This window comes from Notamacropus eugenii, chromosome 3 (assembly GCF_028372415.1).
Source record: "Notamacropus eugenii isolate mMacEug1 chromosome 3, mMacEug1.pri_v2, whole genome shotgun sequence".
Taxonomy (NCBI): Eukaryota; Metazoa; Chordata; class Mammalia; order Diprotodontia; family Macropodidae; genus Notamacropus; species Notamacropus eugenii.
The window spans coordinates 243320766-243347480 of NC_092874.1; the positions used below are offsets into that span (position 1 = coordinate 243320766).

The window sequence follows — 26715 nt, forward strand, 5'->3', positions numbered from 1 at the left end:
TAATTTTTTTGCATTTATCTCTTTTCAGTCAAGTCCTGTTATTGCCATGTTTGTTTTTATAGAATGCCCACCATAGATAATAATAGCTAATAGTAATAAAGGTTAGCATTTATATGATGTTGTAAGGCTTGCAAAATTATTTACAGATATTATTTCTTTTGATCCTTCTAACACAGAGGTAGGTGCTATTATTATCCCCATTTTCATTTCAAATGGGTTAAATGACTTATTCAGAGTCACACAGTTAATAAGTATCTGAGACTGGATTTGAATTCAGACCTTTCTGATTCTAAGCCCAGCACTCATTCCACTGTATGATCTTTCCTCTAAGTTAACTGTCCCATCATTCAACAGAATCAGCTGAACTTCAGTTTCCTCAACAATATGAATAGCCTCATGGGTTTGTTGTAAGGAAGGTGTTTTTGACAACCTTAAAAAGCTCCATAAATGTGTGCTGTCATCACTACTGTTATTTTGGCTTTGCTCATTCCTAGTCCACAGGACCTTCGTAAGGCAAGTCTTAGTTTGTTGGGTCAAGATAGTTTGAGGTTAGTTTAGGTGGCTGCTTTCCTGATTACTGTAAATTGATGTGTGTCTTTTAAGGCCATCAAGAACTTGGGAATAGTCAAAAAACTTTCTGAAATTTGATGCTTCTCAACTTGGCTTAAACTAGGCTTCTATAATGATCATTATCAGCAGATATTTGAAATATGCTAAAATATGAAGGAAAGCAGAGAGATGGGATTATGACCTATAGAGGTCAGGTACAAAATAGTGGAGTCTGTGGTAGCTGTCAGTCCTAAACCCTGAGGCTCAAAGGGCTGTAGTCTGCCCTAGCCATGGACAGCTTTCTTCCTAGGAGCTAGTTTAATTTCTCCTTGTGTAGAAAGTGGCAAGCAAGAGATAGCCAGCATCTGTGTTTCTCCAGATGCTGTATAGGACTGAGTCAGGTACTTTGGAACTTAGGGAAAATCTTAGCAATTTTCTGAAATGGAGCTCTAGTGTTAGAATGAAAGAGAAAAAAGGAATGGAAAGAAATTAATAGAATGAAACATTTGATTGTACTGAGCAAGTGAAGAAAAAGAGGGAAAAGAACAGGTTGTAGGATATAGGAAAATAGCATAGTTAGTAGCAAGAATTATTGTTTCTAAGATACTTAGTAATTCTTTCTGATGCCTTCACTTAGTTTAGCCCAGAATTGGTTACTGTTAAGTATTTGACTAATGTTACTGTATTTGTGATTGTAGAATATTGCTAGCTCTAAATTGTGAATTCAGTTATTGTTTATAATGCAAATTCAGGTAGTTGCTTATTCTTAATTATTCTCTGTTTAAAAAAATAAAAGATAATTTGTTAACTATAAATCAGATCCTAGTCACAAGAAAATATCCCTTTTTTGTATATTAACATCTTGGTATGCATGTTTATGTTTTTCTTGAAGAATCTCTAGGCGACAGTTTCCAAAGTTTGATGCAGAGTTGACAATTTCTGATGGTCTGACCAACTCAATCCCAGATCAGAATAAGAGGTTTATTTTTGTCAGACTGCCCGAAGATAATAGTCATTCTCAGTCATCTCAAAGGAACTATTGCTCTCGTAAGTGCAAATTGTAAGACAAAACTCTTGCAAATACCTTAACAATGTATTTATATATTTCAAATACATGGCACATCACAAGGATTTTTCTTTTAAACAGCTCATTATAATCATAATAGATTGTGTTTAAAATATATATTGTATAAAATATAAAATTTATAAAGCTTGTTATTCAGTGAAACAGATTCATCAAGGACTTCTGAGAAAAATAGATATCATCATGAAAGTATACCAGACTAAATCAAGATGATGGTAACTTGGAAGAATATTTACCTATTTTTAGTGCAGTAATTTGAATTAGAGGATATATTTGATTTATTTTTTTATTGAATATTTTAATCAGTCTGCTTTATTGCTCTTCCTTCCCCATTACAATGAAGTGTAGGCAATCAAAACATATTGACTGCTAAATCTTATGTGATCCTTACTGTGACTCCTTAGTACTTGAATTCTTTCTTTCTGGCTGCTGGTAGTATTTTTTAATTTGACCTGGAAACTATGAATTTTGGTTTTGATGTTCCTGAGAATTTTCATTTTGAGGTTTCTTTTAGGACATGACTGGCAGTTTCTTTCTATATTGTGCCTTCTGGCTCTGAGCAATCTGGGCAATTTTCTGATTTCTTGAAATAAAATGCCTAGGTTCTTTTTTTTTTTTTTTTGTCATGTTGTTAAGATAATAGAATGATTTTTGTTGAGTTATGTTATTCTAGGATTTGGAGACAGGCCGAGGATCCTGCAGGGTTTCAGTGTTCCTTAAGTAGTCTGATATAAGGCAAAATGTGATTTATGCCCCATCGTTCACCCCCAACCTCCCTTACTTTTGGCTTTGCAAGTTCCTTACTTTGATTTGGACCTGAGCAAGGCTGGATTCAGCTCCTGTCAGTCAGCGAGAAAGTTCTGTTGGTTCAAAGTGGCAGATTATTAGGCTCTTGTTTGGTCTGAGATTCCTGCCTTGGTTATTCCTCTTTATGCTGGGTTTAGATACTGGAAATGAAACCCTGTTCTGTGGTTGGTGCTTGAGCCCCGCTGCTGCTGCTGCTTCTGAACTTCCTCCTTTGTCTGTCAGTGCTTATCTGCAAAATGAAGATTAATAATACTTGAACAGCACCTCACAGCTTTGTATAAGGAAAGGGCCTTTAAAAACTTTACAGAAGTATTTCAGTTTCCCCTTTTTCAGATAAATATGACACAGGGTGGTATGTGATAAATGCTTCTAGTACATTAGGGAAATCAAGGAAGGGAAGACTTTGACAAGGATTCATGAAGGTGACATTTGATACAGACCTTGGAACTTGGATAGAATTTTAATAGAAATGGAAAGGAAGAACATTTTCAGCAAAGGGAACAGTGTAAGTAAAAGTATAGAGGCAGAGAAGCACATGGTGTATTTAGGTAACAGGAAATCATCCAACTTGCTGGGAGTGTTGAGCCCAGTAGAGGAAGTAGTAGGAGATAAGAGTAGAAAGGAAAACAGGGGCCAAATATGGTAAGGCCCTGAACGCCATGATAAGGGAGGGAGCCATTAGATTTTTGAGCAGGAAATGACTGTTTCAACTATGTCTAAAGAGAGAGAGAGAGAGAGTGTGTGTGTATGTATGTATGCATGTGTGTATGTGTATGTACACACGTGCAAGAACATGCTAGTCTAAGAACTTGACCTCTAGTTATAACATTGTTTCTGTGGAAAAATGTGTTCTGATTTCTAAACAGTTGATTTATAAGTGAACCTTTTTGTAAGGCAAAGAAGGTGAGGCCTTCATAAATAATTTTTTTCTCTGTCTTATTATTAGACTTGTATTCTGCAGTTAGCACTTTACTTAATGGAGCAGAGGAACTAAAGACGCCAAAAACATCACAGTTCATTGCATTCAGAAAGTATGTCACAAACTTAAATATTTTTGACTTCTTGGGATTTGTCAAAGAAATTAAAGTGTTTATGAACTGGACCTTATAGTGTAATGTATAGTTATTGGAATTGCTTTCTGGGGAACAGTATGTTAATTTCTTAGAGATATTTTACCACCGTGATGGCTATATTGACCTGGGGTATTGACAAAAAAAAAAAATCTTCCTAGCCACAGGAATTTTAGACCAAATCAGTAGTTTTTGTTGCTGAAAATTATTTTGTATTGAAAGAAAGTAGTTTTGGATTGTGTTTAACTATTATACCTTGATAAATACATAATGAAAATATTGGAAAGGCTATCTTATTTATGCTCTGATATATTCTAGACTAGACTGTGAAGTAATAAATGAATGCTGTTGCAGCTTCTACTCAGGCCACTTACCCAGGTAAGTATCTTTTAGAACTAAAATCTTGACTCTCAGTGCTCAATAACAGCCGCCTTGAATTTAGTCATTAAATATTTTACAAAGCTCTTATTTACCTATTTTAAGGGGCCATTTAGATATACTGATATTAATTTGAATATACTATGGGTGTAAGTAGAACCATCTTTAAATTGATTATTTCTGTGGCTTTAGTAAATAGAGAAATCAGGAGTAGTAATCCTACTTGTGGCTTTTATCCTTGCAGTTTACAAGTGTCACAAAACAAAGGTGAGAATGGGATCATATGCTGGGAATATGTTGAGGTTATTGTTGTGTTCCTAGGAAATTGATGCCAGATAGTCAATGTGTGCCCCTACCTTGAAAAACATAGTTCCCTTTCTCTGATTGCAGAGAATTGGAAACAAAGTAGTGCCTGTCTATTGTGGCATGGCTAAATAGATTATGATATGTGAATATGGGAGGTTATTACTGTTATTACTATTCATAAGAAGTGGTGAATTTGACAAATATCGGGAGGCATGAGTAGACATAAACAAATGTAGACTGAAGTAAGAACCAGAGACTTTTGATAGAATGAATGCAATAATGGAAATGGGAAGAACAAAAAAACAAATTAATTGGTCTTTAATTATAATGATGAAGCTTGGTTCCGAAAAAGAGATGAAAAGATATACTTCTGTTTCTTCCTTGCACAGGTGGGAGACTATGTATATGAAATATTACATATACTCTCAGACATGGTTGTAACTATATTGATTTTGCTGCATTACTTTTTCCCCTCTTTAATAGGTAGGAGAGATGGGAGTGATATACTTGGAAATAAAGGAGTTTAGAACCAAAAGACGATACATTTGTTTGTAAAGGAAAAGAAAAACACAGGTGCTGAGCAGCCATTCTGTTCCTACATGGAGAGAATAGGCAAATTTCCCTTATAAGCTTCTGAGAATTTTCAAAGAAGATTGCCATCTTCAGCTTTAGGGGAATTTACTCTCTTGTTATTCTGAATGGGCAGTGCCTTCTTGAAGGATAAGAAGTTTGAAGTAGGTAAAAAGCATGTAGATAATTGGTTGGGACAAGAAAAAGGTATGTTTGTCCAAATTTCTATAATTACTTATCTCTATCTCTTTCCAACACAGAGATCATAACAATAGATTTATCTTCCAAAAAGACGACAAGATCTGTTGCACCAGGAATGCTTACCTCTCAGACTTACTCCCTCAAAATTCTGATAGCCTTCAAAATGAAGACTTAGAGTTGGAACATGCGAGAGATCTTGATGCTTTTTATTATAGTAAAATATCCAAGAAATCCCATGACTCTGTAAATGATACCCGGCTATGCAATGGAGAGATATTTTACATAACAAATGTATGTGGTAAAAGAGAATCACACTTTTTCTACTTCTTAGCATGACTTTTTAAATTTTATTTATTAATGGAAAATATATTCACAATTTGCATAGCTCAAGGAAGCAAAGTAATAAAATCATTAGAATTTTGCCTCTTTGTTTAGTTGATCCTAGTAGTTAAGGGGAAAAAGCAAGTCAAAAACAAATGTCTAAGTTTGAGAAAGTTTACTTTGTGGTTCTGAAGTTGGTATTTTCACAATTACTAGTTGATTGACCTTCTCCAAGTAACTTAACCTATTTGCGTCATGGTTCCCTCATCAGTGGAATGAGAGAGTTGGACTACATGACCTTTAAGGTCCCTTTGGGCACTGAATTTACAATCTGATGACATTAAATTTAATCATTCTAAAGATGTTCTCTTTTATATGTTTATGTTGTATGGATGACTAAATTGTATAGGAAAGAATCAGTCTGGAAAAATAGGATTACTTTGCATAAGAAGGTACAACTAGAAGTTATTCATGATGTGAAAAATTAAGTTTATGCCCTTCAGATTAGTAGAGGAATCAGGTAAAATCATTTTTAAAAATTCCTTTACCTATTAAAATTGAAACTTAAGTTTCAGGCTTAGAAATGTCTTTTGGGTTTAAAAGATTTGGTGTGAACCTGCCATTTGTTTGTGTGCTTATTGAATGAATTTAATTAGGAAATATTTCCTTATAACTAATGTGACTTGAATTTTATTTTATGTTATGTATTATGAAGATGAATTTTGGAATATGTATGAATAAATGTTCTCTTATTTGGTTATAGGATGTGCAGAATGAAAAGGGAAGATTCTTGACTATTAATAATATGGCTGGCTTAGAGGTTACTGTAGACTTCAAAAAACTAGTGAATTTTTGTCGTATAAGGCATGCTTGGGCAAGAACAATTCATACATTTCAGGTAAGAGATATATTGCTTATAAATTGCTATGAATTTGTTGTATCTTCACTTACTTCGTTGTTCTACACTTTTTCCAAATAATATTTTGTTCTTATTTCGGGCTTTGTTGCTAGTGTACTGATGTAGCAGCTGGATGGGGCTATTGTGTGAGAAAAGGCTAGATTGATTTTTTTACACAGAAAGATTCAGGTTGCTTCTATTGTGTTGGCCTGAATATAGGCCTCCTTTTGCCTTCTCAGTCTTCTTATACCTCACTCTTTCCAAGTACGTTGTGATCCAGTGACACTGGCTTTCTTCCTGTTTTTTTTTTTGAACAAGACACTCCATCCTCCATCCACATTTTCACTGGCCTTTTGCTGTGCTTTGAAGCCTCTCCCTCCTCATCTCTGCATCCCTGTCTTCTTGGCTTCCTTCAGGTCTCAATTATAATTCCACCCTACTGAAAACCTTTTCTGATCTCCTTTAAGGTTAGGGCCTTCCCTCTATTAATTATCTACAGTATAACCAGTGTATGTTTTGTTTGTACAAGGTACTTCCATTAGACTGTGAACTCTTTGAGAACAGGGACGTTTTTCCCTTTTTTTATAACCCTAGCTCTTAGCACAGTATCTGGCACATAGTAGATGCTTAATAAAAGCTTGTTGACTGACGAGTTATGTATAGATCACTTGAATTTTCTTCTCTTGAACTTCTTGTCCATTTCGTTTGACCATTTATCAATTGGGGAATATTTCTTGTATCGATATTCTTAAAATGTAGTGTTCAGAACTGAATTTGGTATTCCAGATGTAGTCTAACCAAGTGAGAATACAGTGGATTTGTCTCCTCCCTCATTCTGATGAGGAACCCTTTTTGTTTACTCATACTTTGAACAATAAAGTGTCATACAAAAATTTTAAAAGCCCAGATTAACATAACAAGAAAGATATCTCAACTCAACCTCAGAAAAATAAATTGAACAAGCCCCAAATTAGCTCTCTTTTTTTCAGTCAATATACATTTTAAACAGTTTTTAAACATTTTTATTTAAAGTTATGAGTTCTAAATTCTGTCCCTTCCTTATCTCCCATCTCCCTTCCCGAAAAAGGTAAGTGATCAGATATAGGTTATACAGTACAATTATGTAAAACATTTCCATATTAGTCATTTTATGCAAAAAGACTTGAATAAAAGAAAAAAAATGAAAGGTGAAAATTATCATGCTTCAGTCTGTATTGAAATAATTTCAGTTCTTTCTCTAGAAGTTGATAGTATGCTTCATCATTAGTCCTTTGGGATTGTCTTAGATCACTATATTGATGGAATAGCTAAGTCATTCACAGTTCTTCATCACACAATATTGCCATTACTGTGAACAATGTTTTCTTAGTTTTATTCACTTCAGTATGCATCAGTTCATGTAAGTCTTTCCAGGATTTTCTGAAATCCTCCTGCTCGCTATTTCTTATGAAACAGTAGTATTCTATTACATTCACATACCACAGCTTGTTTAGCCATTCCCCAGTTGATGGGCATCCCTTTGATTTCCACTTCTTAGCCATCACAGAAAGAGCTGCTATAAATATACCTCTTATTATATATAATATATATATAAATTATCCCCAATGATTATTGATGCAAAAAATATTAAAATATTAGCAGAGAGGCTATATGTCAGAGGGATTACATGCAATGACCATTTTGGATTTATACCAGTAATGCAAGATTGTTTCAGTATTAGGAAGGCTATAAACATAAAACACCATGTTAATAACAATAAAGAAATAAAGGAAGAGCTTTTAATAAAATTCATCACCCATTTCTGTTAAACATTTTTACAGAAGTAAATGGACCTTTCCTTGATGTGTTAAATAGTATCTGTCTAAAACTAGTAGCCAAAGGTAATAAGAATAAATTTTTTCAATCTTTCCAGTAAGACTAGGGGTGAAACAAAATGTCCATTATTTATTATTTGATGTAGTACTAACATGCTGGCCATGGTGATATGAGAGGGAAAAGAAATTGAAGGAATAAACGTAGGCAAAGATGAAACAAAATAATCACTTTTTGCAGTTGATACAATGGTTTACTTAGAGAATTTGAGAGAACCAACCAAAATTAATTACAACTATTAATTCAACAAAATTGCAGAATATAAAATAAATCTACATGAGTGATCACCATTTCTGCATATTTTCAACACAATATAGCAGGGAAATAGATACCATTTAAAATAATGACTAAACAAGTGCATTTAGGAGGAGTTGACCTACCAAGGTAAACATGAGAATCATATAAATGCAGCTAGAAACCATTCTTTATAGAACTAAAAACAGATATAAGTAAGTGGAGAAATATTAATTGCTCATTCTGAGCTAATATGATGAAAATGACAGTGTTGCCTGAATTCATTTTCTTATTCAGTGTCATGCAAATCAAACTAGTAAAAGATTGCTCCGTAGAGCTAGAAAACAATAATGAATTTATCTGAAGAAACAAAATGTCAAGAATTTCAGGGGAACTAATGGAAAAAAGTGGGAAGGAAAGGCACCTACAAAAACATTAATTATCATTATTAAGAAATAGAAAGGAGATAGAACCAGAATGGCTAAGTAAGGCAGAAACTTGTGTGAACTCTCCCAAATTCACCTCTAAACAACTGTACAGTAACACCACAAAATGAATTCAGGAACAGCAGAACCAATAAAAGGATGGGGTGAAACAATTTTCCAGTCTTAGCATGGAGAAGGTTGATGGAAAAGATATGTTTCACTCAGATAATGAAGGGAATGCAGTCCAGTGCAGTGACATCTATCTGGTCAAGCCACCAGCAAGCCAAACCCCAAAAAGCAAGCAACCAGACCCTATGTCCCCAGCACAGCAGGCCAGCAGCCAGACCCCATAATCCCAATGCAGTAGGCCAGTGCCCAGCTCCTCCACACCCCTCCCCCTGGTGCAAAAAGCTTGGGACAGTGCCCCCTCCACCTTAGGAGCAGAGCCCAATTTTAACATAAAATTGAAAGTCATGAAATAGCCTGGGGAAATGATCATAGAAAGTCACTATGGTGATGGGGAAGGTCAAAAACACAAACTCATAAGAGGATAACCTCAAATAAAAATGTGAATTGGTCTCAGTCCTAAAAATAACTCCTTGGGGGGGGGGGGGGTGAAGCCAAGATGATGAAGTAAAAGCAGGTACTTCCTAGATCTGTCCTCCCAAACCTAGCCAAATTCCTGTAAAAAATGACTCTAAACACATTCTGGAGTTGTAGAAACCACAGAATGATGGGGTGCAGCAAATCTCCAGCCTGAGACAGCCTGGAAGGTTGACGGGAAGCTTTTATTGTGCTGGGCAGGGAGCAGAATACAGTCCAGCATGGGCTGCCCTGGCATAGACAGGACCTGAGCAAACCTCAGGGGGTCTGAATCTCTGGCACCTGTGGCGGTTTCCAGACTTCACAAACCCAAAATGCCAAGGACAAATTGGAAGGTCAGTAGAAACAAAACCTATCCAACCTGTGTGAGAGAGGAGAGTGTTCCAACCCCAGCCCCAGGGTGGTGGATGGGGTGGAGAAGCCCTTGGCAGCTGCAGCAGGGGCTGTTTCTGGAGCTCTAAGCCCACAGATTGTCGAGGGATCAAGCAGCTGACAGTACACCACCCCCTCTACCCCCATTGGAAGCAGAGAATTACCTTGACAAAGAACTCACAAGTGAAGTAAATGACTGAGGAAATGAGCAAAAACTGGAAAAAGAATCAGATTGTAAATGACAAGGAAGACCAAAATATTGAAACTGAAGAAGACAACAAAGTCAAAGCTCTTATTTCCAAAGTCTCCAACGAAAAATATGAATTGGTCTCAGGCCATGGAAGAGCTCAAAAAGGATTTTGAAAATCAAAGTAAGATAAGTAGAGCAAAAACTGGGAAGATAAATGAGAGCGATGCGAGAAAATCATGAAAAACAAGTGAACTGCTTGCTAAAGGGGACCCAAAAAGTGCTGAAGGAAATAATTCCTTAAAAAATAGACTAACCCAAATGACCAAAGAGATCCAAAAAGCCAATGAATGGAAAAGGAGGTCCGAAAGCTCACCGAAGAAAACAATTCCTTAAAGATTAGAATGGAGCAGATGGAAGCTAATGACTTTATGAAAAAGCAAGAAATTGTAAAACAAAACCAAAGGAATGAAAAAAATAGCAGACAGTGTGAAATATCTCATTGGAAAAACAAGTAACCTGGAAAATAGATATAAGAGAGACAATTTAAAAATTATTGGGCTGCCTGAAAGCCATGATCAAAGAAAGAGCCTAGACATTATCCTTCAAGAAATTATCAAGGAAAACTGCCCTGATGTTCTAGAACCAGACGGTAAAATAGATATTGAAAAATCCGCTGATCACCTCCTGAAAGAGATCCTGAAAGAAAAACTCCAAAGAATATTGTAGCCAAATTCCAGAACTCCCAGGTCAAGGAGAAAATGTTGCAAGCAGCCAGAAAGAAGTAGTTTGAGTATTGTGGAAACACAATCAGAATAACACAAGATCTAGCAGCTTCTGCATTAAGTGATCGAAGGCTTGGAATATGATATTCCAGAGGTCAAAAGAGATGGGATTGAAACCAAGAATCACCTACTCAGCAAAACTAACTATAATACTTCAGGGGGAAAAATGGTCATTCAATGAAATAGAGGACTTTCAGGCATTCTTGAAGAAAAGACCAGAGCTGAAAAGAAAATTTGACTTTGAAACAAGAATCAAGAGAAGCATGAAAAGGTAAACAAGAAAGAAATTGTAAGGGAATTACTAAAGTTGAGCTGTTTTCATTCCTACATGGAAAGATAATATTTATAACTCTTGAGCCTTTTTCTCAGTATTAGGATAGTTGAAGGGATTATATACATATAGACAGAGGGCACAGGGTGAGTTGAATATGAAGGGGTGATATCTAGAAAAAATTAAGGGATGAGAAAGGAATATATTGAGAGGAGAAAGGGAGAAATAGAATGGTGTAAAATCTCTCACAAAAGGAGCAAGAAAAAACCTTTTCATTGGAGAGGAGGAGGGGGGAGTTGAGAGAGAAAGTGAACCTTACTCTCATCAGATTTGGCTTAAGGAAGGAATCACATGCACACTCAATTTGATATGAAAATCTATCTTACAATACAGGAAAGTAGGGAGGAAGGGCGTAAGCAGGGGGATGGAGTGGATGGTAGAAGGGAGGGCAAATGGGAGGAGGGAGTAAACACTTTTGAAGAGGACAGAATCAAATGAGAGAATAGAATAAATGGGGGGCAGGACAGGATGGAGGGAAATAATAGTCTTTCACAACATGACTTATGGAAGTGTTTTGCATGACTATACACGTATAACTTGTATATAATATACATGTATATTAAATTGCCTTCTTAGTGGGGATGCGTGGGGAGGGAGGAGGGGAGAGAAGTTGGAACTCAAAGTTTTTAAAACGAATGTTAAAAATTGTTTTTACATGCAACTGGGAAATAAGACATACAGGCAATGGGGTATTGAAATCTATCTTACCCTACAAGAAAATAGAGGAGATGGGGATAAGAGAAGGGAGGGGAGTGATAGAAGGGAGGGCAGATTGGGGGAATGGGTAATTGGAATGCATGATGTCTTGAGATGGGTGGAGGGGAGAGATGGGGAGAAAATTTGGAATTCAGAATCTTGTGGAAATGAATTGTTGAAAACTAAAAATAAATTAATTGATAAAAAAATTCTTAAAATAATACTCAGAAACGATTTTGCAAAGTAAGCACAAAAGAGGTAGAAGAAAAACTGGGAGAAGAAATGAGAATGATCAATGAGAATCACGAAAAGAAGTCAACAGTTTGGTAAAGGAAGTATGAAAAGTCATTGAAGAAAACAATTCCTTAAAAAAATAGAATTGGCCAAATGTAAAAGGAGGAACAAAAAGGTCATTGAAGAAAATAATTTCTTAAAAATTAGAATTGGGCAATTCTAAGCTAATGACTCCATGAGCCAACAAGAAATAGTAAATGAAGTCAAATAATTAAAACATATAAGAAAATATGAAATATCACATTGGAAAAAAACAACTATCCTGAAAAAGAAATTCAGGAGAGAGAATTTAAGAATTAAGGCACTACCTGAAAACCGTAATCAAAGGAAAGAGCCTGAAAATCATATTTCAAGATGTTATCGAGAAAAACTGCCTTGATAGCCTAAGACCAGAGGACAAGATAGAAATGAAAAGAAGCCACCAATCATCTCCTGAAAGAGATCCCAAAAAGAAAACTCCAGGAATATTATAGCCAAATTCCAGAGCTCCTAGGAAAAGTAGAAAATACTGCAAGCAGCTAGAAACAATTCAAATATCATGGAGCCATAATCAGGATTACACAGAATTTTGTACCTTCTACATTAAAGGACTGGGAGGGTTTGCAATAGTATATCCTTAAAGGCAAAGAATATAGGATTACAACCAAGAATCACCTCCCCAACAAAACAATATAATTCTTTAGAGGAAAAAAAAAATGGATATTCAGTGAAATAGAGAACTTTCAAGTGTTCCTGATGGAGATACCAGAACTGAACAGAAAATATGATTTTCAAATATAAAACCCAAGAGAAACATAAATAGGTAAACAGGAAAGAGAAAACATAAGGGATTCAATAAAGTTAAACTTTTCATTACTACATGGGATAATGATACTTCTAATTCTTAAGAACTTTGCTAAGACTATTGTCAACAGGCAATCACAATATCATGAGACTTACGTGAAAATCAGGTTTATTTCAAGAGAAATGAAAGTGCATGTGGAACCCAAAGAATTCACAGTGCTTACAAAAGTTTGCATATTTATGACAGTGCAAAAAAAAGGAGGAAATATAGGAAGGGGTGTGACATGAGAGGGGAAAGGTGCAGTAGAGGTGGGGAAAAGGACAAAAGGGGACTCTAGATTATGAAAATAGGAGGGCATGCTTATCTGCAAAAGACCCCAGCTGCACAAACAGTTTCCCAGGTTGGCACAGACTGGCACCTGTCTTGCCTCCCAAGGACACACAGGAAATCCATTGTGTGGTAACAAACAACAAATTATGTCAGCTGGGGGAGGAGGAGGAGTGCAGAGTTTTGTCCTTGATGCATTCAGGGCCTTCTGTGTGCTCTGGGTTCAGTGTTTCTGGAAAATAGGGCAACTCTAAAAGATAAGTTCAGGGTCTCCATTAACAGCTTGTAACATTTTTGTAGCAGGAGTATACATAGTGTGTGCATATATGTTAACTTTGATGGGATGATATTAAAAAAATTAAGGGGTGAAAAAAAGGATTGCATTGGGAGAAGAGGGAAGGGAGAGGTAGAATGAAGTAAATTATCTCATGTGAAGAGGTGCAAAAGATCTATTATAGTGGAGGGAAAATGGGAGAGGGGCATCACCTTACCTTCATCAGAATTGGCTCGAAAAAGGAATAATATACACACTCAATTGGTATGGAAATCTCTTACCCTATAGGGAAGTAGGTGGAGGGGAATAAGGAAATAAAATTGATAGAAGGGGAAGTCAGTTAAATACACATATGGGAGAGATTGCTGGCAGTTGGGAGGTTCAGAAAAGGCTTCTTGGAGAAGATGATGCCTTAACCTTGTCTTAAAGGACTCCTAAAGTAGAGAGAGAGGATCCCAGGTATCAGGGCAAAGGCAAAGAGATGGGAAATGTAATCTTGTGTGTGAGAAAAAGAGGGCAGTTCATAAAGAAGACCTGATCTCTGATACGCCTAAAGATCTCTTCCTGTTCTAATTCCAATTTCTTTTTCTTCTCTTAATCCTATCACTAGCTTTTCTAGTACAGAAATATTAGTGGTGATAATATATATCCTTGCTTTACCCATGATTGTATTGGGAAGTCTTCTACCTTATCCCCATTACAGGTAATGTTTGCTGATGGTTTTAGATAAATATTACTTGTTATTTTAAGGTAAACTCTATTTATTCCTATGTTCCCTAGTGTTTTTTTTTTTAAATAGGAATAAGTGCTGTATTTTGTCAGAGGCTTTTCCTGCATCTTTTGAGATGATCATATAATTTCTGTTGGTTTTGTTATTAATATGTTCAATTATGCTGATAGTTTAACTAATATTGTACCAGTACTGTATTCCTTGTATAAATTCCTCCTGGTCATAGTGTATGATTATTTTGTCATATGTTTTTGTAATCTCCCTGCTAGTGCATTAATACTTAGGGAAATTGGTCTATAGTTTTTTTCTCTTGTTTTCACTCTTCCAGATTTAGGTAGCAGTGCCATATTTGTGTCATTGAAAGGAATTTGGTAGGACTCCTTCTTTGCCTATTTTCCCAAATGGTTTCTATAGTATTGGGATTAATTGTTCTTTAAATGTTTAGTAGAATTTCTTGTGAATTGATCTGGCCCCAGGGATTTTTTCTTAGGGAGTTCATTGATGGCTTGTTCACTTTCTTTTTCTAAGATTGGGTTAATTTCCTCTTCTATTAATCTGGACAGTTTATATTTTTTGTAAACATTTATTTCAGTTAGATTCAGATTTGTTGGCATATAATTGGGCAAAATAGCTTATAATAATTGCTTTAATTTCCTCTTCATTGATGGTGAATTCACTGCTTTCTTTTTTGATGCTAGTAATTCTTTTCTTTCATTTTTAAAAATGAACCCATGATTTGTCTATTTTTTTTTCATAAAACCAGCTTACTTTCAGTTTTAATAATCTTTCCTTTGATTTTCAGGATTTCCAATTTGTTGTTTAATGGAAGATTTTTCATTCTAGTTTTTTTTTAGTTTTGTGCCCAATTCATTGATGTGCTCTTTCTCAATCTTACTGATGTAAGTGCTTAGAGATATGAAATTTCCCCTAAATATTGCTTTGGCTGCATCCCATAAATTTTGGTATGCTGTCTCATTGTTGTCATTCTCTTTAATGAAATTATTGATTGTTTGTCTGGTTTGTTCTTTGACTCACTTATTCTTTAGGATTAGATTTAGTTTCCAAATAATTTTTAATCTATTTTTCCACTGCTTTTTAGTTGAATGTAATTTTTATGGCATTATGATCTGAAGAGGATGCATTTAATATTTCTGCTTTTCTACATTTGATTGTGAGGTTTTTATCCCCTAATATATGGTCATTTTTTGTGTAAGTACCATGTACCACTGAGGAAAAGATATATTCTTTTCCCATTCATTTTTCTCCAGAAATCTATCATATTTAGCTTCTCTAAAATTCCATTCACCTTCTTAGCTTTTTTCTTGTGTATTTATGTTTTAATCTAGTTGTGAGAGGGGAAAGTTGAAGTTCCTCTCTAGTATAATTTTATTGTGTACTTTCTCCTATAACTCATTTAACTTCAGTTTTAAAAAATTTGGATACTTTATCATTTGGTGCATACATGTTTAGTATTGACCTTACTTCATTGTCTATGGTTCCTTTTAGCAAGATATAGCTTTCCTTCCTTATTTCTTTTAATTAGATCTATTTTTGCTTTGCTTTTTTAGATATCATGATTGTTACCCCTGCTTTTTTAACTTCAGCTGAAGCATAGTAGATTATGCTTCCATCCCTTACCTTTACTCTGTGTGTCTCCGTGCTTCAAATGTGTTTCCTGTAAACAGCATACTGTAGGATTCTGGTTTTTAATATATTTTACTGTCCACTTCTGTGTATGGGTGAGTTTATCCCATTTACATTTACAGTTTTGATAACTAGCTGTGTGTTTTCCTCCCTTCTATTTTTATCTTATTTATCTTCCTCTCTCTCTTAACCTTTACCCTGTATTTCCTCACAAGTGTTTTTCTTCTGATTGCTGCCTCCTCCAATTTGCCCTCCCTTCTATCAGTCTCACCCCCTCCTCTTATCACTGATCTTTTTACTTCCCTATAGGGTAAAATAGATTTCCATATCCAACTAACTGTATATGTTATTCCCTCTTTGAGCCACTTTTGGTGAAAGTAAGGCTTAAGCATTTCCTGTCAGATTCTCTTCTCATTTTCCCCTCACCTATAATAGCTTTTTCATACCTCTTTTATGTGAGATAATTTACCCCATTCTATCTTCCCTCTTCTCTCTTTTCCCAGTGTAATCTTCATTGTCATCCCTTATTTTTCTTTTTAATATTACCCCATCATAGTCAACTCATACCCTCACCTTCTGTCTATGGTTTAATTGCCATTATAATGATAAAGCTGTTTAAGAGTTACAAATATCATTTTGCTATGTAGGAAAATAAACAGTTTAACCATATTGAATCTCTTCTGTTTTCTCTTTCTAGTTTCTTTTTTACCTTTTTATGTTTCTCTTGGAGATCAAATTTTTTATTGAGCTGTACTCTTTTAATTAGGAATTCTTGGAAGTTCTCTTTCTTTTATTATCCTTTTTGTGTCTTATCCTTAAGGCTTATATTTAGTTTTGCTGGCTAGGTGATTCTTGGTTGTAATTCTAGCTTCTTTGCCTTCCGGAACAGCATATTCCAAACTCTCCAGTCCTTTAAGGTAGAAGTGGTTAAATTCTGTGTAATCATGACTGTGGCTCCATATTTGAATTGTTTCTTTCTGGTTGCTTGCTATATTTTCTCCTTGACTTGGGAGCTCTTAGCTATAGTGTACCTGGGAGTTTTCATTTTGAGACCTCTTTCAGGAGGTGATTAGTGCATTCTTTTAATTTCAGTTTTGTCATATGATTCTAGGATATCAAGAGTTTTCCTTGATAATTTCTTGAAATTATCATGGCTTTCAGGTAGTCCAATAATTCTTAAATTGTCTCTCCTGGATCTATTTTCCAGGTCAATTGTTTTTCCAGTGAGAAATTTCAGATCTTTTTTCTTTTTCTTTTTTTTCATTCTTTTGATTTTTGTTTTGTTCCTTGCCTCAGGGAGTGATTAGCTTCGACTTACCTAATTCTGATTTTTAAAGAATTATTTTCTTCAGTGAGATTTTGTACCTCCTTTTCCGTTTAGCCAATTCCATTTTTCAAGGAGTTAGTTTCTTCACTGAATTTTTGTATATCTTTTTCCATTTTTTTGTGTTTTTTTTACCAAGTTGTTGATTCTTTTTTCATAATTCTCTTGCATTACTTTTATTTCTTTTCCCAATTTTTCCTTCTCCTTTTCTAATTTGCTTTTTAAAATCCTTTTTGAGCTCTTCCAGGAGTTTTATTTTTGGGGGATCCCTGAGATCAATTTACATTTTTCTGAGGCTTCACATCAGCCATTTTACACTGTTGTCCTTTTAGTTTGTGCCTTGAATCCTCCCTGTCATCATATTAACTTTTTATAAACAAGTTCTTTTTTTTTTACTCATATTTTCTACCTACTTTGTGATTTTATACTTTTATAAGAAATGGGCTCTGTTCCTGTATTGTCCCAAACTTCTTGTGCTGTAGCTTAGGGGTTTATGGGGAGTCTCCCTGCAGGACCTTACTGCTGGTTTGATATGGTTGTGGGGCCTCTCTACTGGATGGCTTCATGGGTGGGGCCTTCCTGTGCTGCTAGTCTGGGGTTACAAGGCCCCAGGGCTTCGATCCTCACTGTAGAGGAGTGCTGCCTATCACTACTGTTTGTTTACTGGGCTCCCTTCCCACCCCAGTAAGACAGACTTTTGCTGCTGTGCTGTTATGTTGTTTCCCTGCCCCTATGTTGGTTCTCAGGAGTTTTTCAAGGTTGTTTGGAGAGAAATTTGGGAGGGTTCCTGAGAGTTCCTTCTTCAGTCTGCCATCTTGGCCCTGACAGATTTTTAATATGGCTTCTAACGAAAAAAATCTTTTCTTTCAGGGATCAGAAGAAGACACAATAGTTTATGTTATTGGAAAAGCTGGTCGACAACACTGGCAGCATGTTTACACAGCTATAACACGAGGTCGCTCTCGAGTGTATGTTATAGCAGAAGAATCCCAGCTCCGAAAAGCAGTTAAGCAAAATACTTCTCCCAGACAAACCCGTTTAAAACATTTCTTGCAAAGGAAATTGGCTGATAGCTATACATTTCCAACAGAAGTATCATCCCCTTCAAAAAGCCATGGACAAAGCAAAGGACACAGCTCCCAACCTTCAGCAGCTCCATTAGACCCAATCATGCCTGGAATTGCTAGAAACAGCATTATTAAAACACATGGTTCTGTAGATAAGGATGTGACATTAATTACTAATAGAGGAAAGAAATTGGTTTCATTTGAGGAAACTGATGATGAAGAAGACTTATTAGAATTAAGAGGAACAAAGAGAAGTACCACAAATGACTTTGAAAGTCCAAACAAATTACTTCTGGTAAGAGGCCTGTTAACCTACTTCAGTCTTTTGTTTTCGCTAATTTTGGTGCTGTTATAAATGCACATTTCATGCTAATTATGTTGTTTAGTTGTTTCAGTCATTTCTGACTCTTCATGACCCAATTTGGGGTTTTCTTGGCAAAGATACTGGAATGATTTGTCATTTCCTTCTCCAGCTCATTTTTATAGATGAAGAAACTGAGACAAACAGGGTTAAGTGACTTGCCCAGGGTCACATAGGGAGGAAGTATCTGCAGCCAGATTTGAGCTTGGTTCTTGGTTCTCAGGCCAGTGCTCTATCCAGTACATCACCTAGCTGCTATATATTAATTATGATGTCACATAAGTAAAACTAAGCTTTATGGAATTAGAAAGTAACTATGAAATTTGAAGAGAATTGGCATGGTGTAGTGGGTAGAGGAGTGACTTTGGAATCAGACTTGGGTTTAAATCCTGCCTTTGCCACATATTGGCTGTGCACGTGGTGGCAGGGGGCATGTTCATAAGCCTTGGCATCCTTGTGGATGACTGAATGGGATGAATGCTGTGACGGTACAAAGTACAGAAACTTTGCCAAACTATTTTGGTAGAGGGAGTATTCACACTAAATAGTTATTTATATGAAATCATATTATTGGGCCATAAAGGAAAAAAAGGGAGGGGAAAAAGTGTGTTCTTTCCTTTTTTTTTTTTTAATAAATTAATTTGTTTTCAGTTTTCAACAATCAAACAGTCTTAAATTTTCTCCCCCTCCCTCCCCAAGATAGCTTGCAATCTTATATAAGTTCTACACCTACATTCTTTTTAAACACATTTTTACATTAGTCATGTTGCATAGAAAAATTAAAAAGAATAGGAGAAACCAGAACAAAACATAACACAAGAGAAAGTAGTTTGCTTCATTCTGTGTTCCAATTCCATAGTTTTCTCTGGGTGTGGATGGCATTTTGCCTCAAGATTCCTTTGCGAATGTTTTAGGTCCTTGCATTGTGTGAATGACTATGTCTGTCAGAAACAGTCCTTGCACCCTATGGCTGTTACCATGTATAATGTTCTCCTGATTCTGCTCATTTCGCTCAGCATCAGTTCATATAAATCTTTCCAGGTTTTTCTGAAGTCCACTTGTTTTTGTCATTTCATATAGCATAATAATATCTCATTACATTCATATACCACAACTTGTTCAGCCATTTCCCAGTTGATGGGCATCCCCTTGATTTCCAGTTCTTGGCCACCACAAAGAGAGTGACTATAAATATTTTTGTACATATGGGACCTTTTCATCCTAGAAGCAATATTGCTGGGTCAAAGTCTATGCACATTTTTATGGTCCTTTGGGCATAGTTCTAGATTGCTCTCCAGAATGGTTGGATCAGCTCACAGCTCCCCCAACAATGGATCAGTGTTCCAACTCACCCACATCTTCTCCAACATTTATCATCTTCCTGTTTTGTCATGTTAGCCAGTCTGATAGGTATGATGTGGTACCTCAGATTTGTTTTGATTTGCATGTCTCTAATCAATAGTGATTTAGAGCATTTTTTCATATGACTATGGAGAGTTTTAATTTCTTCCTCTGACAACTGCCTGTTCATATCCTTTGACCATTTCTCAATTGGGGACTTTCCTTCTTTTTTGTTGTTTTTATTTTTTTGGTATTAACCTATAATGTCATTAATCTGAGATGCTTTGAAATGTAGAAACCTCCTCTACTGAGGCAAATTGGCAACTGCTGTGCAGTTGACCTCTTGACCTTTGCAGCCTTTGACATTGTCAATCTCTTTTTCCTTGGTATTTTCTTCTAAGTTTTTGGGATACCAATCTCCCCTGGTTTTCTTTCTATTACTGTGACCGCTCCTCTTTCTTCTTTGTTGAATCCTTCTCCAAATCATGCCCTCTAATTCTAGGTGTTCCTCAACATTCTGTCCTGTGTCCTCTTCCTTTTTTCCTCTCTATCATTTCGCTCAGCAATCTCAGCTCCCATGGATTTAATTATCATCTTTATGCTTTCTGATGATTCCCAGATCTACCTTTCCTTCCTCAGTCTCTTTTCTGACTTCCATTCTTGAATTTCCAACTGCTTTTCAGACATTTCTAATTGGATTTCTAGTAGACATCTTAAACTCAATACGTACAAAACAAAACTGATTATCTCTCCCCCTAAACTGTCCTTTCCTCCTACCTTGCCTTTTATTTTAGAGAACACCATCCTCCCAGTCCCTCAGGCTCACAAACTAGGAGACATCCTGCATTCTTCACTGTCTCTCACTCTCACTCCCTTCCCTTATCCATTCTGTTGCCAAGGCCTGTAGATTTCAGCTTTCCAACATCTCTCGAATATGCCCCTTTTTCTTCTCTGACAGTGCCATATTCTGGTGCAGACTTTTATTGCAGTAACCTGCTGTGGGGTCTGGCTGCCTCAGGTCTTTCCTCACTCCTCTCCGTTCTTCTTTCTGCCACTGACGTAATTCTCCTAATACACAGGTCTGATCACGTCATTCTCCTCTCCTCAGTAAACTCCAGGGGCTTCCTGTTGCTTCTAGGAGCAAATACAGAATGCTCTTTGGCCTTCAAAGCCCTTTATAACTTATAACTCCTCCCTTTGCAGTCTTCTTACATCTCAGCCCCCAGCACATACTGTCCTCTTGACGATTCCATGAGTGCTCTTTCTTTCCCCATGCATGGGACTCTTTCCCTCCTCTGCTGTCACCATTGACATCCCTGACTTCCTTTAAGTCCCAACTAACTTGCCCCCATCTACAGGAAGCTTTCCTCAATCCTTGTTAATTCCAGTGCTTTTCCTCTTTTAATTATTTCCTATTTACTCTGTAGATAACTTGCTTTGTATATGTTTGTTTGTTGTTTCTCCCATTAAGTTTTAAGTTCCTTGAGGCCAAGGGCTTTGCTTCTTTTTGTTGCTCCAGGGCTTAGTACGGTGCCTGGCATGTAGTAGATATTTAATAAATGTTCATTGAATTTCTAGCCCTAGAGAGTTGCCAGGGAGCACTGAGAGGCCTGTGTTTCCCAGGATCACCAGGGAGCAGGGTCTGAATAGATCTTAGTCCCAAGTCCCGCTTCCTTTCCACTATATTGTGCTGCCTGCCTCTTGCCTTGTACTGCCTAGCGTCCTGAATGAGTAGTTCCCACCCTCCCCTTCTCTTTTGTTACCATACCATTCCTCTTTATTTTGGGTTTTCTTTGCATAATTATATTGACAAATATAGGAGTCTTCAAGCCAAATCTAACTCCTTCTTGAACTCCCTGAATCATTTAACAGTGTTAATCATCCAGCTGTCAGTCCTTTTTTGGCTTTGGTGACTGGACTGGCCTGGTTCTCTGCTTCTCCCTTGCTTGTGGTGACTCCACTTCTTCCTTTAATCCTGTAATCTAGACTTTCTCAAGGCTCAGTCCTCCATCCTCTTTTCCTTCCCTCTACACTCTTGTGGTCTCTCTTTAGGATTCATTCCCTTCTCATAGTTTCCACCATCACCTCTATAATGACAGCATCCAAGTTATGTAACCTCTGAGAACTCCCCGTCTTCCCTTCCAGCTCTGTCTTTGATCCTGTGGAAGAAAAAAAAACTATCCCATTCATGTCACACAACCAGCTTGCTTTCTTTCTGCTTTGTTTTATTACTGCCCAGTTAACACTTTTTTGTTATGTGTTTTTGAGTACTTAGAATTATCACTGACTATCCTATACATGCCACATACATACATACATACATATATACATACATAAATATATATGTAGGTATATGTCTGTTAAATATTCATTTGAAATGTCCTCAACTCTTCTGTTTCTACTGATACAACTCTGTCAGGCCCAACTCGTATGATACCTGGACTTTGCAGTAGATTCACAGAATGTCAGAACTGGAAGAGACTTTAGAGGTAATGTAGCCTGAACAGAAAACACTTATCCAGCATCCGTGGTACGCAGTCTTTTCACTGCCATCTGAAACCACGATGAAAAATCTGCTACTTTTTGGAGGTACAATTCATACCACTTTTGGACAGTTCTGATTGTTAGAAAATTTTTTTCTGTATTGAGCCTAAATCTGGTCCTGTACAATTTCAACCCAGTTGATGTTTTTATTTATGTTTGCTGACTCCTCTCATCTCACTTGGATGTTCTGTCAGGTTAACCTTGCATAAATACTTATTGTGTCATTCACCAACTTAAAAATTGTCAGTTCTTCAATCTCCAAATATGACATGCTTATTCACATTAACGTATCTCAGTTCAGCCTAGAATATAACCTCTGCAGCTGTTATTCCCATTCCTTCAGTCCAACAAAAAGCCTTGTTTTTTGAACCTTTCCCTGACCTGTGCAACCTATAATGATTTCCTTCTTCTTTGTTATAGTCAGGGAAAAATTAAAAGAATTCACTCATCTTGACAATTAAGATGTACATATATGAAACTGTAAGAATGTAATTGTCTCTTTCAGTAGACCTTAAAATTCTTGTATTGTAATGTATTTTGATTGTATCACTAGTTGTATTTGACACAAGGATGGATATATATTGGACGTTAAAATAACAAGACCCTCCTCTTCCCCCCAGAATTACAATTTCTTGAATGAATGAATGAACAGTACAAAGTAGGAATATACAGAAATAAAATGACCTTTAAACAAACATACAAGAAATTATACAACAAAGTAGTTTGTTCAGGAAGGGGACAGGAGTGCTAAACAGTTATTCTAGTGATGCTGCCGTTCAAAATATTTTAGTGATGCTTTTGGGAATTATCTTTTGTGCATATAGAACATACATCCAACAGTGTCACTTATTGTAAAAATCTTAAATCTTTCTTTGAATGACCATCTTTTGAATAGTCTCATTGCTGGCAGATCTTTATCCATTGAAGATAGTTTAAATTTTTTAAAAGATCCAAGGCAAATTGGGTTACTAATACTGATTTTCCTCAAAACTGAACTTTTAAAGTCTTTTTAAAGTCAGTTCCACATGAATAATTCCCAAAGTGTTTTTTAAAATGGTAGCATAGTTGAAATATAGGTACCACTTCTCAAAGAGACTACTTTGAAGTTACTCATTTTGATTTATGAATAGGTGACTCATAGGGGATACAGTGCTAAACGTTGGAGTCAGGAAGACCTGAGTTTAAATTCTGCTTCAGGCCCTTAATAACTGTGTGACCCTAGGGAGTTCTCATTTAACCATTCCAAATACTGGAATACTGATAGCAAATACCTCACCCAGTTGTTGTAAGGATCAAATGACTTCATAGATGTAAATCCCTTTGTAAATTTTTTTAAAATGCTCTATGAATGTCAGCTATTATTATATGCCACTTGTTTTTTAAAAATTCATTGAAAAAAATTCTTCTATCATACCTAAGTAAAAGCTTCTATCATACCTAAGTAAAAAGTGTTTTACTTTTAAATTCAATTTTAGGGATGAATAGCAGGAATAATTATTTTTAAGAGTACTCCATTATGATTCATTTACATTTATTTTTCAAGTGATGTAGAAAAACCTTAAGAAAGCAATTTCTTAAAGTTTGTGCATCATGATGTTTTTTACAAACACAATGTTTTTACCCTATATTTTAGGGTCAGTATTTTAATTGCTTGCAGTATCATTAACAATTAGAACTAACCCTGTAGTGAGTCTCCTTCGAAGAAATATAATTGAGCTATCAATATTTACCATAATTGAACTTATTTGCAAGTATTGGACTTGATCATATTTTATATTTTAGTTTATTTTATATATATTTTATTTTACATATCTATATAATATACATTATATATAGTTTATTTTGTAACCCATATTTTTTAGTTTTTTCTCATTATGAATTTGATAAAAGTTCAGAACATTTCCATATTAAAAGAATAGAAAAGCAGAACTTTACATGAAGCTATAAATTTCTTTTATAGATAGATTGGATTAAAAACAGTGTATATTAAATGTAACAAGGCAGTAGCAACACTGCCCTGTTTATCCGTGTCCTCTTCTGAACTTTCTTAGACTCCTATTTATGTGTTTTTAAATTTTCATTGATTTTCTTTTATTCTTTCTTTAGCATCACTATCAAATATCCCCCTATTCTTCCCACCTCTGCCCTCTCCTAAGAAAAGTCATCCTTTGTAAGAAGTATAGTTAAGCAAAATAAATCTACACATTTGTCCTTGTCTGAAAATATATCTCATTCTATACTTCTGGTCCACTTTCTGTCAGGTGGGAAGAATGATTCATCATCAGCTTTCTGGATTCATGGTTGGTCATAGCACTATTCAGAGTTCTTAGGTCTCTGGGAGTTGTTTTCTTTAAGTGTTGTATTATCAGTGATTCTGGTCCTACCTCACTCATTCTGCATTAGTTCATGTAAACCTTCCTAGGCTTCTGTGAATCTGTCATTTCCCTCATTTCCTGTGTTGCAGTAATTTTCTATTACATACTTTAAAGCAGCAAGAGAGAGTAAAAAAAAGTAGATAAAGTTTATGCCCTTGTTCTTTTCCTTTCCATGTAAATAGATATTTTTCTCTTGAATTATTTGCCTCATTTCTGGACCCAAGGTATTCCCTTTTTAAAAAAAAAAATTATTTTTTTAAAAAAATTATTAACAAATTTATTTAGCTTTCAACATTCACTTTTATAAGATTTTGAGTTCTAAATTTTTAACCCCTCATTATATTCCTCTCCAAGGCAGCATGCAATCTGATATAGGTTATATATGTGCAATCATATTAAACATATTTCCACATTAGTCTTGTTGTGAAAGAAGAATAAGAACAAAAGGGAAAAACCATGAGAAAGATGAAAATAATATTCTTTGATCTGCATTCAGACTCCATAGTTCTTTCTGTGGTTGTGGATAACATTTTTCATCATGAGTCTTGGAATTGTCTTTGATCACTGCATTGCTGAGAATAGCCAAGCCTAACAAAACTGGTAGTCGCATAAGGTGGCTGTTACTGTGTACAATGTTTTCCTGCTTCTGCTCACTTCACTTAGCCTCAGTTCATGCAAGTCTTTCCAGGCTTTCCTGAAATCTACCTGCTCACTATTTCTTATGGAACAGTAGTATTCCATTACATTTACATACCATAATTTTTTCAGCCATTCTCCACTTGATTAGCATCCCCTCATTTCTAATTCTTTACCACTACAAAAATTGTGGCTATAAATATTTTTGGGCATATGAGTCCTTTCCCCTTTTTTAATGATCTATTTGGGATATAGACCTTGCAGTGGTATTGCTGGATTGAAGAGTATGCACAGGTTTATAGTCCTTTGGGCATAGTTCCAAATTGCTCCCTGGAATGGTAGGATTGGTTCACAACTCCACCAACAAAACAATGCATTGGTGTTCCAATTTTCCCACATCTCCTACATTTATCATTTTCCTGTTTTGTCATGTTAGCTAATCTTGATAGGTGTGGTACCTCAGAGTTATTTTAATTTGCATTTCTCTAGTGAATAGTGATATCGAGCATTTTTATATGACTAGAGATGGCTTTAATGACTTCATCTGAAAACTGCCTGTTCATATTCTTTGACCATTTATCAATTGGGGAATGACTTGTATTCTTGTAGATTTGACTCAGTTATCTATATATTTCAGAAATGAGGCCTTTATCAGAGACACTGGCTATAAAAATTGTTTTCCAGCTTTCTGCTTCCCTTCTAGTCTTGGTTACATTGACTTTGTTTGTGCAAAACCTGTTTTAATTTAGTGTAATCAAAATTGTCCATTTGGCATTTCATAATGTTGTCTGTTTCTGGTTTGGTCATAAATTCTTCCCATCGCCATAGATCTGACAGGTAAACTATTTGCAGCGTATCCCTTTTTAACCTGCCACATGGAGCAGGTGAGGTGTAGTTTCAAAGACAAGGATCTTTTGTAAAAATATCTCTTTTGATGTCCTGGAATTTCAATCTAGATAGCATAATGGAATTTTAGATCCCAGGGTGAGGATCCCATCCCATCTTCTGTTGATGGTACATGGGCAGTGAGGATGTGTGACATTTAGCTTTAGTTTATTCTGCTGAGAGGCAGTGATGCAGCTAGTGAGCTGGCCTTGAAGCTGGGAAGACTTAAATTGGTTTTGAGGATGGCTATCTCTGCTTTTCCATTCTTAAATATGTAATAGACTTTGTTTTCTAAGACAGGTACCACTAAATAAGCAGGTGGAGATTAAAAACGGGAGATTAGGAGAGAAGTTAAGGCTGGACAAATAAATCTGAGGGTCTCTGCATAGAGATGATAATTGTATTCAAGGGAACTGATGAGATAACCAAGTGAAACTGTG

At 35.8% G+C, this 26715-nt stretch overlaps 1 protein-coding gene across 2 annotated transcripts in view; it reads left to right on the forward strand.

Annotated features, from left to right (window-relative positions):
- The window catches only part of HELB (DNA helicase B), a 54915-nt gene that overhangs the window by 21989 nt on the left and 6211 nt on the right, over positions 1-26715 (forward strand). For both annotated transcript variants that reach the window (XM_072655299.1, XM_072655300.1), the window contains exons 7-12: positions 1442-1596; positions 3387-3471; positions 3829-3888; positions 5025-5256; positions 6050-6184; positions 17937-18428. In XM_072655299.1, coding sequence (XP_072511400.1) covers positions 1442-1596; positions 3387-3471; positions 3829-3888; positions 5025-5256; positions 6050-6184; positions 17937-18428 — 1159 coding nt within the window. The remainder of the gene's footprint in view (positions 1-1441; positions 1597-3386; positions 3472-3828; positions 3889-5024; positions 5257-6049; positions 6185-17936; positions 18429-26715) is intronic.